The sequence below is a fragment of the Cydia splendana genome, chromosome 10 (assembly GCF_910591565.1).
Source record: "Cydia splendana chromosome 10, ilCydSple1.2, whole genome shotgun sequence".
Classification (NCBI taxonomy): domain Eukaryota; kingdom Metazoa; phylum Arthropoda; class Insecta; order Lepidoptera; family Tortricidae; genus Cydia; species Cydia splendana.
Genome location: NC_085969.1, coordinates 12,888,289 through 12,902,568, shown reverse-complemented (window position 1 = coordinate 12,902,568; position 14,280 = coordinate 12,888,289). Strand labels below are relative to the sequence as shown.

General features: G+C 41.4%; 1 protein-coding gene across 1 annotated transcript in view; it reads left to right on the top strand.

Moving 5' to 3' along the window:
• Nucleotides 1–14,280, top strand: part of LOC134794344 (proto-oncogene tyrosine-protein kinase ROS) — a 61,460-nt gene that overhangs the window by 31,559 nt on the left and 15,621 nt on the right. Inside the window, exons 3-20 of the mRNA XM_063766137.1 lie at nucleotides 5,496–5,555; nucleotides 5,664–5,754; nucleotides 6,052–6,272; nucleotides 6,756–7,010; nucleotides 8,081–8,228; nucleotides 8,370–8,495; nucleotides 8,596–8,911; nucleotides 9,057–9,266; nucleotides 9,536–9,931; nucleotides 10,074–10,168; nucleotides 10,291–10,429; nucleotides 10,540–10,741; nucleotides 11,048–11,237; nucleotides 11,628–11,746; nucleotides 12,005–12,200; nucleotides 12,593–12,759; nucleotides 12,975–13,162; nucleotides 13,683–13,884. Coding sequence (XP_063622207.1) covers nucleotides 5,496–5,555; nucleotides 5,664–5,754; nucleotides 6,052–6,272; nucleotides 6,756–7,010; nucleotides 8,081–8,228; nucleotides 8,370–8,495; nucleotides 8,596–8,911; nucleotides 9,057–9,266; nucleotides 9,536–9,931; nucleotides 10,074–10,168; nucleotides 10,291–10,429; nucleotides 10,540–10,741; nucleotides 11,048–11,237; nucleotides 11,628–11,746; nucleotides 12,005–12,200; nucleotides 12,593–12,759; nucleotides 12,975–13,162; nucleotides 13,683–13,884 — 3,321 coding nt within the window. The remainder of the gene's footprint in view (nucleotides 1–5,495; nucleotides 5,556–5,663; nucleotides 5,755–6,051; nucleotides 6,273–6,755; nucleotides 7,011–8,080; nucleotides 8,229–8,369; nucleotides 8,496–8,595; nucleotides 8,912–9,056; nucleotides 9,267–9,535; nucleotides 9,932–10,073; nucleotides 10,169–10,290; nucleotides 10,430–10,539; nucleotides 10,742–11,047; nucleotides 11,238–11,627; nucleotides 11,747–12,004; nucleotides 12,201–12,592; nucleotides 12,760–12,974; nucleotides 13,163–13,682; nucleotides 13,885–14,280) is intronic.

The following is a 14,280-nucleotide window of genomic DNA, read 5'->3' as shown; positions in this document are numbered from 1 at the left end:
AAATAACCCTTTCGGAATTAGGGCCCCAAAATATTTAAGAACGAATATTTATTCTCAATTCTTGGATGTTCCTTCTATTTGCTCTGCGGTATTGTAACATGATGCCTGATATATAAGAAATTAAATTCAGATGCCATTGCAATATCCTTCGCGCAATAGACTCTTCCGGCAACCAGAGTCCATGAATATAATTAATAAGCAAAACTGTATGTACAGCAATTAACCAACAAATTATATGTGAGTGCTTTCACATCGCTGGCATCCGGCGTCTGGTCCCAATTGGACTTCCGACTGAGTTTCCGAACGCGACACGTTGATGACTGAAGGGCCTAGCTATTGTTTTGTTATTATTAAGCCACGAGACAGGATGCTGTAATTAGGATAATTTACTCTATTGTTTTATTAGTTTTACATGAATGTTTGGAGAGCGGCGCGTGCCCGCTTAACGCCCGTGTCTAATGCACAATTAGATAATTATTTTATTTAGGGGCACGCGTGGAGTTCTCAGATTGTATACCTATGATCTCTCTTTCCCTTTTGACTATGCATTTATACCGGTTGCCTCCTCATCTCTAGCTAGTGCTTGGAAGTTCAAACTCCAACATTTACATTTAATCAATAAACCCCTTCTACCCTTGCCTCCGAACATAAAGTAACTGTGACTGTACCAATCCCTCAGACCTCTCAGTTAAGCAGTCCCTGGGAAAAACCCCGGTAACAGATTGAGACAAAGACACCGACGCGACGTTATCCCACTGAGTGACTCGCTTTGCAAATTTTTGACGCAGCAGTCGGGTTTTATAATTATTAGTATGTTCAGTAGCTATGTATACACTCGAGAGTAATGTAATGGTACACTACACTTTGAATAAAAACTCTGCAGCTACAAACTGCATCTTCTTAGGTAATTGGTCTTGCTAGACGATTTTGTACAACTACACATTTTATAAGCTCCTTCCCACGGTTCTTATCTTTCTGCAATAGGGCAAGACAATTTTTCTATTTTCATATCTGTATTACCAGATTCATACTAAGTTGCATCTTCGGTCGTAAACGTATTTATTTTATAGGTATTTTACTCCGATATAAAATTGTAAACAAAACGTCTATAAATTATCAATCACAATAAAAACAAACACTTAAATCGTTTCACTTAACGTCAATGCGTTATCTTTATACTGGTTATTGGTCGTTTTATAAATTCTGTCGCTGGGCAGATTGACAGGTTCTTAAATACAGAGACGAGTGAATAATAATAACTAATATTTAAGGAGTTAGCACGATCCTTAATACTATCTCCCTAATATTATAAGCAAGTGAGATAACTGAGAAAGTTTGAACAAATGGCATTGTAATAAAGTGCTATGCAAAATATTTCACACTTATACCTTGATATTTGTATTATTTGTATACGACGCCATCTACATTTTGCATGGAGGTTGGTTGTCTACTTTTATTTGTCTCTGCCAATATGGAATGTCGAATGAGCTCGTCCGTTGGGCATCAATAAATTGACGGAGGGTGCCTCTGGGCGGCGTGTTGTGACAGCCATGGCGGAAGAGACCTGTTAGCGGCACAGGCCGACCGCGCCAACCGACGCAGTCGCAACCTCTTAGAAAACTTTCAAAATGTGAGAATGACTTTCAGTGTCCCGTACCAAACAAAACTGCACACTGTTTCTTTCTGTCTCCCCTCTTTTTTCTCCTGTTTTAGTCGGCAGGGACACATGAAAGAACGGTGTTTTTATATTTTACCTTAATTGTCATGTATCGTTTGTCATGTGTCAGTTTAAGTTACAAACAAAAAAAAACTAATATTTTATGAATAATTTTAATGAAATAATGACTATCATCACCTGAAAATAAACCATTTTTTTTAAAACAAAATCACTATGTAAATATGTAAATAGGTACATAAATGAACAAATACATTTTTGGGGCAATCTTACACAGATCGACCTAACTTCAAACTAAGCAAAGCTTGCACTAGGTATGGGTCCTAGGCGACGATATACATAAGTACATAAAAACGACAGTCATGCTACTCAATGATGCTCCTTATTCGTTGCTTCTTAATCCTATATTTTGTTGCACGTAAATAAGGCGTCAACGTTCATTCCTTAACGCCACGATTCCCTAAGTCCCTATGACAATTTTTTTTCAAACAAAAGGTAAGCCTTTACAAGTGGTGACGAAGCAACGAATATGCGCTAATCCCGCGCTCCCGGTCCTGATTGGCGTCCCACTTCGCTGATGAGAGAGCGCGGGGCCGCGACCCGCAATTATGCCCAAACGCAGACCGATCTGCCATGCGCGCTTTAATTGTCGTCATTACGCTACATGGAACTTGGTTTATTTGAACATAATGATTGTTACAACAACCGCTTTTGATGCCAAATTTTAACATATTTTTGACATAAGGTGCCAAAATTCGGCGCTCTAAACTCTAAAGCAAAAGTAAGCTTGTCTACCTCGATTACACTCACCCGTTTTTCTTACACACACTTAATGACCGTATATCCCTTATTTCCGTTAGAAATCGAAAGTCGAAATCGAAAGTCGATTTTCATAACTTAAAAAAATAGCAAAATGGATAATTTATATTATTAACAAAATACATATTAGCAAAATAGCAAAAATGTTTTTGCATCATTTCGGGTTATTCAACTTTGTCACTGATTGATTTAATCTTGCTAGTCTAGTTATACATAATTTATCACTACAATTTTACGACCGTGTTTATTTTATACGTATATAGTATTTACTATGTAGCCAGTAATTAGTGTGTTTTTAATTAACGTTAAATTAACCACTCGACACGCATCTATTAAAATAATCTACATTTTAGCGTTTTTATCTAGGGATTGTGAAATTGAATAATTGCCCAATGACATTTGATGATAACATAATTATAAGAGCGCCACCCACTGAGATGCTAATTGATTTATCTTTACATTTCAACATCTCAACACTAACCTAATTTGGGGCGACCCCTTGGCCACCGTGGAACTACGATATATTACCATTATGTCGGATCTGACCAATTATGAAAAATCTCGAAGTTATGATTATATGCGGTCATATCGTTACTTTGATCAAATGTATACTACAATACAACGTACACTAGATACAACCCAATTAATGATATCCCAAGAGCATATAAAACATAATGCAACAGTGGCCACGGATTGCATTTGCTGCCCTTTTTTTCATTAAACATTTAGTTAAAATACGTAAACTGTTACTTAAATTGGCCATATCATACACAATTCACTATGCCTAACATCAGTCAGTAACACCCTTTTATGTTGAATTAACTTTAATGATAGGGTTAAAGATTGTCACATCCACACATCTGTAAGGATTCACCCATGACTGTATTTACGGAACCCTTGACTCGGTCAGGTGCATATAATAATAGGTTGCGTCCAAGATTCCGATAGTGAACCTGCGTCCGGTGCAACACAAGGACGTCACCCGACCGTGAAAATCCGTTACGAACTCCTTTTATTATTACGTCTTACTTTCACGCTCGAGAGACGTGAGAAATAGGTAGGTACGAACTTGAGAAATACGTAAACTTAAACAAATTCAAGGATATAAGCAAAAAACTGCCTCTTATCGATGTAGTTGTCTACAGAACTGATAAAAAATTACTTCAAAATAGACGTAACGTATCTCATCTATTCATAGAGAAGGGACTTTTTAAGTTTTTCGGCCCATACGCACTGCTTCAAGTGAAACTTACATGCTCCATACTTCTTACGAATCTTCAAGCCGATTAACTGGAGACAAGCCAACAGTTAAGATAAAATGTTTTGTGAATTAGCTGAGCACTTGAGTCTGGTCCCGGGCCCGTTGTTTAACAGACATACATGAACACGTGTGAGACATAAACACGCGAAATCAGAACAAAACACATGAAACTCATGAAAGCATCCATTCGTAAATATAAACAAACCAAACATGTTAAGTTCATGATCTTTTGATAGTTTCATCTGAGCGTTTTAGTTTGTCAGATTTCTTAGAACTACATAATTAACTTCACAGGAAAGGACAGAATAAAAGATACTCATTACTATACTAAACGAAGATAAAATAGTAGAGGAAACAGTAGTAGCAACACCCTGCACTTTTGTCTTAGGCGACACCTCTCAGCATTATCATTCCCTGAATCAAACTATGCCTATGAAGCCCCCAATGCTATCTAGTCAATTCTAGTCTTTGTCCTATTTCTTCCTACCTGTAGCTACCAGGCGGCTTAGCACGGTCGCGTTTTTATCCCTTGTCACCATGCCTGTCACGTTCTAACAAGTATGTAAGTGCGAAAGGGACGCGCATAGTGATAGTCGATAAAAATGGAACCGTGCTGAGCCCGCAGGTAAGTATAGGCTGTACGCTCCGAATGTCGTTCGCGACAGTTGCTGTATAAATAAAAGTTGCTTAACTTTATTTTATCCGTACACGGCGGGAAGAAGTTGATAACTCGAGATATTCTACCGAAGAAATTTGAACTTAAAATTAAATTTCATAAGGTTCAAATTTCTTCAATTTTTACTTGACAGATATCAACTTCTTCCCGCCGTGTATATACGGATATTATCAACTACGCTAAACTCATGTCGCAATTAACACAAAAAAACATGTGGTCATTTTACTCATTTTTCAACTATGTACATGACATCAGAAAATAGGAACCATCATATTATTTGCCTTGTCGTTTAGTTAAAATGAGCATTTTCGATAGCTTAAACAAATAATGAACATCGGTGGGCGGTGCTTAATTGTGTTAGAGCCCGTACCATTAGCAGCTAATTGGTGTAAACTACACACATCGTCCAAATTTATCTTCCCTCAAAATTGACGCTAATTTTATTTAAAACTACATAATAGTTAGAACTTCAATGTGTGTTACACGTTAGTTAATTTTTCAAGATATTTTTTCTAGCATTGAGTACATCCCTAGATTGACTTTAAGTGTGCCAAAGAAAAACATAGGTACCCGGATACTTAATTAAAAAGTTTGCAATAATTGTTAAAATTACAAGGATTTTGGGCGTTTAAAGCCAATCTTCTCAATTTGGAACTTTTTGATGGCTCTAATCTAATATTGGTCACGGTTGTTGACTTTTTGCCTTTTCAACCCCGTTCCTTCATTTGGACAACCCTTATTACACGCACTATTAAACCATGACATTTATTTTAGCTTGTTTAAATATTAGTTATGTTCCACGATTTTGTATTCGTGCATTTTTAGGTGAGTGGAAAATAAGTTTAAATCCACCGGTAGGTACCGGTATTCAGATTTTAATTGCTTAATGTTGTGTTGTATTATGTCGTCCCAAGGTATTTGTTAAAAAATACACAATGATTATTTGTACAACAAGAGTGCAAAGTTAGTGTGCCCGATCGTATCCGAGTCCCGACCTTTCAAAAGACACTGTTATTTCTTTGTGTTGCTTATGTTATGATAATAACTATATGTTTTTGTCTCAGTGCACGCTGGGCTGCAGTTTGTGGAGACAAGGGTTGGAGCTTTCTTGCCAAACAATATGCGTAAGTTAATGTACTGTTTATTTTTGTATTCTCGGATATTGATTCATGAGTTCATGAGACACTAAATGGCTGAGGAATTGCTGTTTTGATAAATGTTTTTTTTTTCAGAATGTTACATCCGAAACGGTAGTTTCCAGTGAGCTATATTGTGTCATGGGATGCATCGAAGCTCTTAACTCGTACTTCCAAAAGCTAAGAGGTGAGTCCACATATCTCTTAACAGCATAATACGTTGCTTATACGTTATACGACGTTACTAAATGACTACAACTGGCGAATAGACAATATTTTATCCTTCTACGCTATTAGGCTATGTCCCATCCAGTTTTTTACCCATCTCAGTTAAATGTTAAACAAATGAAAACTTACACTAGTTGCCTCAGTACATGCCCTAAATCCCTTGGACGTAACACTATACGCTGTACGCTCCGATTGTCGTTCGCGACAGTTGCTGTATACCTAAATAAAAGTTGCTTAACTTTATTTAAAATTTCAGACTTAATTGGCACTCCTCCGGCCCCAGCGTTAGTCGCAGACAGTTTAACAGCGACGTCACTATCCCTCGTGTGGGAGGCGCCCACCCTCGGCAACCTGAGCTACCTGGTGCAGTGGCGCTACGAAGAGTTGCCCGGAACCTGGCAGTACTACTCCAATTCTAGTCATTCGGACCGCTCTATTATTCATGTGGAGAATTTACGGCCTTACACTAAATATAGGGTAAGTTTTCTTTTAGCGAGCAAAATAAATGGTAGTGACTCGGCCTTCGAAGACTGAGGTCCTGACTTCGAATCCCGGTAAGGGCATTTATTTGTGTGTTTCTCACAAATATTTGTTCCTAAGCTGTGAATGTTTTCTATGTATCTAAGTGGAAACATCAGTGATAGAGGATAGACATAAGTATATATGTATCTATATTTATCTATTTACGTTTTGTACATAGTCGCTTTGTGCCCACTAGTATCTACAAGTTATGCTTAGTTTGGGGCTATTAAGTTTTTGTGTGTAAGATTGTCCCCAATTTTTTTTATTTAATGATCCGCTCGTATGACCGATATATCTCATAAACCAAGAGGTTGTGTAACTAGAAAAGCCATTTTAAATTATTTTATCATTATTCGGATAGCAACATTGCTTGTGGCTCGCATCGCGCTCTAGACTTGTTTCATGTATTAACAACATCATGAAACAACTTTTCTCCAGTTCCGAGTGGCCATCTTCCTCTCGGGCCGCAGCGGTGCCAGCGAGCCAGTTTACTCCGCACCGTCAGTCGTCATCTCAACACTCTCGAGTGGCAAGCCAAGTTCTACGCCGTCTGCCTTACGAGCTGCCGCGCCGGATTCGAGCAGGATCGCCATTTCCTGGGAGCCGGGGGCGTTCCCCAACGGACCGCTCATCTCGTACGTGCTGCGGCTTTCGGATCTCAACTCAAGTCTACCCAACACTCTCTATGTGGAGGTGAGCTAATTAACGATATTTTTCGGGTTTATATTTAAACTTTTGCTATACTCTGGAGTGAGTTCTTCTTCTTTTTTCCTCTACATTTGACGTTAAATCAACACTGTTTTTGACTCGTTATTTCCTCCAAATTTTAATTTTAATTTGCACTCCTGCCACATTTTCTAAAGTTCTTATAAACTGTAATGTCTTACCTAGTTTATTATCTAGAGATCTACACATGTTTATCCTACATATAACTTTATTAAGGGTACGATAGGTCAAAACTTCACCGCGCATATTACCCACTATAATCACATTATCGAACTGAAAACGCCTCGTGTATGTAGTTCCGGTTAGCTCGCTGACATTAACACTATATTCTTCAATTGATTACTTTGATTTAACGGCGTCTTATAATTACCATGTATGTTGTTAAAATGAACAGATAAAACTTTACCATTAAGAATCTCTAATAAAAGTGAAGTTTGCCAGCTTAAAGTAGAATCATGTTTTCCCATTTCTCGAAAGACTTTATCGCTGGCATAGACTGTGCCTTGATTACTTACTGCTCGGAGCAGTCGTGAACAGAGCCTACCGGAACAATTGAGTGATAGATTCGTCACATTCTGTCAACATGGCTTTCTTTCTGCTCTTATTTATCGACATGGCTCCCTTAAGGCCCTATCGGCTTGGTCGTAAGGAATACAATATTTACCTCTACCTTGAGTAAACCGGTAACATTGAATTGAAGTGCCCTCACAAAATGAAACGAAGCTTTTTATCAGTGTAACGTCGTGTATATTAAAGAAATATACATTAAGGATCGGTTGCACTACATCGTCTGTCACCATTAAAACGCTCGCAATTTTTTATAGTATGCCAAGTTCCATAGATCACTACCGATTGACGTTGATCGGTCCGCCAATTGTGATTGTTACAACTGGCACAAAGAATGAGTGATAAGGATGACTCGTTTAATCCACAGGACATCTTCTTCTTCCTCGCGTTGTCCCGGAATTTTGTCACGGTTCATGGGAGCCTGGGGTCCGCTTGACAACTAATCCCAATAATTGACATTTAATCCACAGGACATGCCAGCCTCCAACTACACATTGTTCTACATGTTCCAAAATCTGGCGGCGGGGCGTATGTACGAGGTGTCAGTGGCCATGGCCAACGCCGAGGGCGAGGGCCCTCCGGCCTTTGTCAATGTCTCCACACCAACTCAACCCTCATGTAAGTGCATACGTACCTACAATACCTACATACAAAACCTGTAAGGTCCGCCGGTTGGTCACCATACACCGTATTGTTTTGGTTCAATACCACAATTAAGGATATTCCTTCTATATTATTAAAAGTGTTCTTTGATTTCAGCTGTTACTAGCCAGCAGCCCATATTGATTTTGGGCGGAGAGCAGAACATCTTAGCTGCACCTGCCAACGACATGCTATCCGACCCGGTGGAGCTCTTCAGTACCGACTCTAACCACACTATAACTGGTAAACTGTTCTTATATTGCTGTGCTTTCATTACTCGGTTATATCATTTAAAACTATCTATCATACATAATATGGAGGAACTAAAAAGTTTATATTTCAGGTGTCGGTCTCGACGTTTCAAGAGACTACCTTTTCGTCTCCGTATCCAGCGGCTACGTCTACCGAAGCTCTCTTAGCAACAAGACCACTCCAAAACCGATCCTCACACCCGACACCACGGCTTACCAACCTCTAGACTTATCGGTCGATTGGTTGAACAGACACCTATATGTGCTGGGGAGGGTGCGCCATGGGAAGGAGGAGTGGTCGGAACACTGGGAAATTTTGAGATGCGATTTCGATGGGAAGAACCAGTTGGTTGCGTTGTCTGGGTTCACTTCTCCACCGATTCATTTTGAGGTGGATGCCTACAACGGGTGAGTATAAAAATAAAAAAAGCTTAATCACTGTAAACTAAAACCAAATCATAGTGCCCAAAGGCTACATAAAAGCTCAGAATACACTGGATTTTGGATTGCGATGAAAATAAGAAATAGGCTACATTTATTGTTACATTTGTAGGTATCTCTTCTGGGCTCTCCGAGGCGTAGAACGCGGAGGTCTATATCGACTGGACCTCGCAGACATATCGAATGGGGTCAGGCACGAGTCCCCGCCCGAGCGGATAGTGCCGGACGCACATCTGGGCGGCTTCACTGTGGACCACAAGGACTTCAGGCTGCTAGTAGCTCATCTTAGGCAAAACACGGTGTTAGCTGTATCGCTCGACGGGTAAGTCGTTTCAGTATGGACAAAGCAATCTTGTTTATATGTCTTTTAAATACGCTTGCAGTTGTGAGTGAGAAAAAAAATCGGTGTCGAATTTATAATAAGTCTTCAAAGTGCCCAACATGAACAACAAAACTCACACTTGATATACCTAATAATATCTTTTTCTTGTAGGTAGTATTATTTTTAGGTATTTTATTTGTACTTAATCTAATTTAATATCTGTAGACCTACATCAAAATATAAAACAAGTCATTTTTACTTGTTCACAGACGTGAAATATCGGACTTTCGGCACAACATGCAAAAACCGATGTTCATGTCAACGCGCTCCATAGCGTACGTGAACGGCCTTTTCTATTGGACCAACGGCAAAGAAATGCTAACAGAAGAATACCATAAAGGCAGCGACAATTATTTTCACAATGAATATCCATTAGTGTTTAACACTAAAAAGATAGCAACACGGCAAGTGTTGGTCGCATGTTGTCAGCCGATTCCAGTGCCTGTGAATCCTCCGATTGGAGTCCAAAGTGTTATGGGGATAACTCGTGCGAAGGTGTCTTGGTCTCCGCCGCATTTGCTGGGACACCAGGGCAGCGGCGCGTGGCAACAGTGGGCCTTTCATCTGCAGTTACAGCATGTGGACAGTGGGAAGATTATAGACAGGTTAGTACTTATACTTTCTCGATAATCTCATTTGATTTGTCCCTTTTTCTCAAGCACTCATTTTAACGTAACATAGGATGGTTATGCATGCTTCTGTAAATTTAATATTAAAATTACGTTCCAAATATGCCTTTTATTTCAGGAAAAACATAAATGGATCGATGTTTGTTGTTGAAGATCTAAAGCAAGACGCTAACTATACCATCAAAGTTGCAGCGGTTACACAGTCGGGCACAGGTAAATCAGTACCTAACTAAACTATCAATTATGTATTTTAATAGTGATTAGTCCCTCAGAATATATGATTTTGTAAATAGTTTTATTTTGAGAAATACAAAGACTTATAAATTATTTTACAGGCCCGTGGTCATCAGTGTTCTTTGGTAAGACCTTAGCGTCTTCCCCTACAACGTTGAACAGCACGTTAGTATGGTCTGGTCCGGATGGTCTGCTGCAAACTGATTTGACTGGCGACAACTTACAAACATTGATACACAGGTAAAATGCCAGCCGGTATCTAAAATGCCTGATTTAGACTTCAGTTGTCTCTATTTTATATGTATAAAATCGCCTTTGCAATACAATAACTCCACGTCATGTTTATCCAGGGAACATCTGAAGAAAATCCACATAATCGATATATCCTGGTACCGAGACATCCTGTACCTAGTGACGAACGTGTCAACTGTGATGTGGTACAATACTACGTCCCACGAAAAGGGCTTCATGAACAACATGGAGAACGTCGGCAGCCTGGCCGTGGATTGGGTCGGCAAGAGGATTTATTGGTCCAATCCTAAGCAGCAGTTGGTAAGTCGACTGTTTATTGGTCAGTTCATCTCATTTCAACATATTCTCGGTTGTTTTCTAAAGACAACAGAGGTTGACTTATGATTACGGTAGGCACTACATTAGCGGAAGGGACTGCTTCAGAACTGATTGGGGTTAAAATAACTTCCAACTTTAAAATCGTGGATCGGTTTCGAGTTCGATCGGTGACTTCCGCATGGCAAAATATCATATTCAAACTCCTCAATATTTATTTAGAGAGAGAGGTTCAAATTGATCAGCAAGCAACAATAAATAAACTATCTCATATTTGATTTCTTCCTCTAGATCACTCGAGGAAACTTGGATGGCAGTAACCGAGAACCAGTCCCCATAGTCACAGTGGCCAAAGAACTGACCATCGATTCACTGGGAGCGTACATTTATTGGAACACGGGGCACGCCGTGGAAGCTGCACGGCTCAATGGCGAGAAGCGGATGGTGTACTATCCGGCTCAATTATTTAGCGGGAAACAGGGTAAGAACATGCCTCCTTGTCTAAATCAGGAAAGGAAAACCTCAACAGCACTCTAATGAAGTGTCAGTCCCCATTGTCTCCAATGACCCAGAAATAATCATCATGGCTAGGGCAATAGAACGAAAGTAGGTTGATTGGCTGGACTTGGTTGATTTAAAAAAAATGTGCCATTTCAAACTCGTACTCGGTACTCGTATTCATGTTTTTTAAAAGCCTTCCAAGTTCTTGAAAGTTCAATGTATTGCCTCTTATAGCCCAAGCCCGGTTTCTATTAAACTATCAACTGCGTATTCTGCGCAACTGGCTGGATTCAAAATACCCTGCCTCCCTGGCTGGCTGGATGGATAAGTAATGGAGCCCGTGTTATGTCATTGGTATATATTTTTTTAGTGATGGGCCTCACAGCTGACTTGGAAAAGAAATGGTTGTACTGGTTGGTGCGAAGCTACGACGGATCGGAACTTCATCGCGCAAGAACTGCAGACCAAATTTCACAGAGTGTTAATGAGGTTTGTTGATAGTTTTTGCAAGCCTTATTGAGTTTAATGTGGGACTAGGTTAATTCAGATTAATGTCAGATTTTTCTTGAGTCTTGATTTTAAGAAAAGTTATGCCAATGAATCGAGATTCTGACCGTTATAGTTACATTGTGGCAAGCGATTTTTAACTCTGTCCTTATCTCTCGCACACTTGACGTTACGTTCGCCTTTCTTTAGAATACGCAAAATCTAAAGCTCACTAACTCATTATTATGTCTCCTTTGTCAGGTTTCGGGCTCGCTGGTATCCCGTCTCGACGGTACAGCCACACGGGGCTCACTCTGCTATTACAGCGGGCGGCTGGTGTGGGTGGCGGACGCGTCGCGCGCGGTGGTGTCGGACCTGCAGGGCCGCAACACGGCGGAGCTGGTGTCGCGCGTGCACGTCATCGCCGTGCGTGACCCCACACGGCACAAAGACAGTGGTCAGTGTGTGCAATTTTGCATTCTGTATTACGCCTCGGTCACGAAACGCCGACCGTCGTACACTGGTTAAAACCAATGCGATTGAGCGTGCATGCTTGGACCGTGTTCCGTGGACGCTGGACATTCAAATGAGGCGTGCCGCGTAGTGCCCATGTCAAATAAATGCAAACGTATGCGAGCAGTGCGGGCGGCTTCAGTGCACGCTACACAAATCCTGTGGAAGCTTTACGCCTCGCAACACGCTCCGCCGAATGGGACCCGGCGCTCGCCACAGAGGCCCTGCGTAAGTGTACGGGGGTTAGACAATTGAATGGTTTTTTTCATTAAGTATATTCGGAGCGGAGAAGCAATCGGATAAACATATTCCATGACCCATGGTTATTGTTCACAGAATCCCTGATAGCCATTCCGGATACCATCAACGCGTCATCCATCGCTGTGTCGGGTGTGTGGGACCGGTTCAACGTGACCTGGGGCCCGGCCGCGGAGGTCAACGTCAACAACAGCCGCGTCTACTACGACGTCGGGCTCAACTTCTCGGGGCTACTCAAAATTGAGGTAAATATATAGGTACATACTATTAGACTCCTATCACGCTATGTATGCGCACCCGGTTCGCAGTGACAATGCATACATATCCTATAGAAGCGCTATAGGTACTTGACGTATAATTGGTTTGACGTACAACTTTGTACTAAATCTTCATTAAAATTGGTAAATTGCCAGATTTCATTTTAAATCGGCGTGTTTATTCAATGTATGTTCTTGTCTAGAAAACCATCGATGTACCTTGGCTCGAAGTACAGAACAACAACATTCCGCCGTACAGCTCGGTGGAGGTGTCGGTGCGGGCGCACACGCACTGGGGCGGCAGCGCGCCGGCGCGCGCGGCGCGGCACTCGCCGCAGGCCGCGCCCGCGCCGCCGCGCCGCCCGCGCGTCTACACGCAGCGGACCACCAGGTGACGTCACACTCATACCTTCACCTGAGGGCCTACCGCGAACCATGTTCGACGTGTTGCCTCCCTGTCACACTTACGTACGAATTTACAAGTGTGACAGAGAGGCAACACGTCGAACATGATTCGCGGTAGGCCCGCTGTTATCCAGGTGAACACGCAAGCAGCTCAAAACGCTTCGCATTTTCCTTCCCTGTTCCTTCGAATCACCTCGGCGAAGTAGGGTCAATATCAGAGAGTGTAATTTTCCCCTGATTTCTTTGGGCACAATTTTTTAATTTTTGTTTTTGACATTTTGATGATATTATTTATTTTGTTGTCTGTTAGAGGTCTCAGAATCCAAACAACCAGATGTATAATCGAAATATTCAAAAGGTAAAGAAACTTCTTCAAAAATGTGTCCAAAGAAATCAGGCTTTCGAAACGCCCGTGTTATTGACCCAGTGTAATAATCTATGTATGTGGTTGTGCAAAAATGAAGTTTTCGATGAAATATCTCAAATTATAACATTTTCTCGGTCAGTGGCGGCGCTCTATCAGCGATATTCCGCTGGGAGGCGCCGGCGCGCTTGAACGGAGTGGTGCGCGGGTACGAGGCGCGCTGCTGGACGGCGCCGCCCGCCGCCGCCGCCGCCGCCGCCGCGCCACCGTGCGGCGCCCGGCAAGCGCCTGCCCACACGCAGCTCGTCGTACCGCTGGCCGCTGGACTTACTTACTACTTCCAGGTATTACGGCTTAATGGCGTATAGACGGTCGAGTATAAACCTGACAATAGAAGCTCAGTACTCAGTATCTTTTATTTTTCTTTCGGATCGTTTTTAGGGTTCCGTATCCAAAGGGTAAAAACGGGGCTCTATTATTAAGACTCCACTGTCCGTCTGTCTCTCTGTCTGTCCGTCCGTCTGTCACCAGGCTGTATTTCACGAACCGTGATAGCTAGACAGTTGAAATTTTCACATATGATGTATTTCTGTTGCCGCTATAACAACAAATACTAAAAAGTACGGAATCTGACGGAATCCGGAAGTGGGCGAATCCGACTCGCATTTGTCCGGATTTTTGCAAGTCAATCAAAGTTGTCTCATATTTCAATCTTAAACAACTAAAATGACCATTGCTTT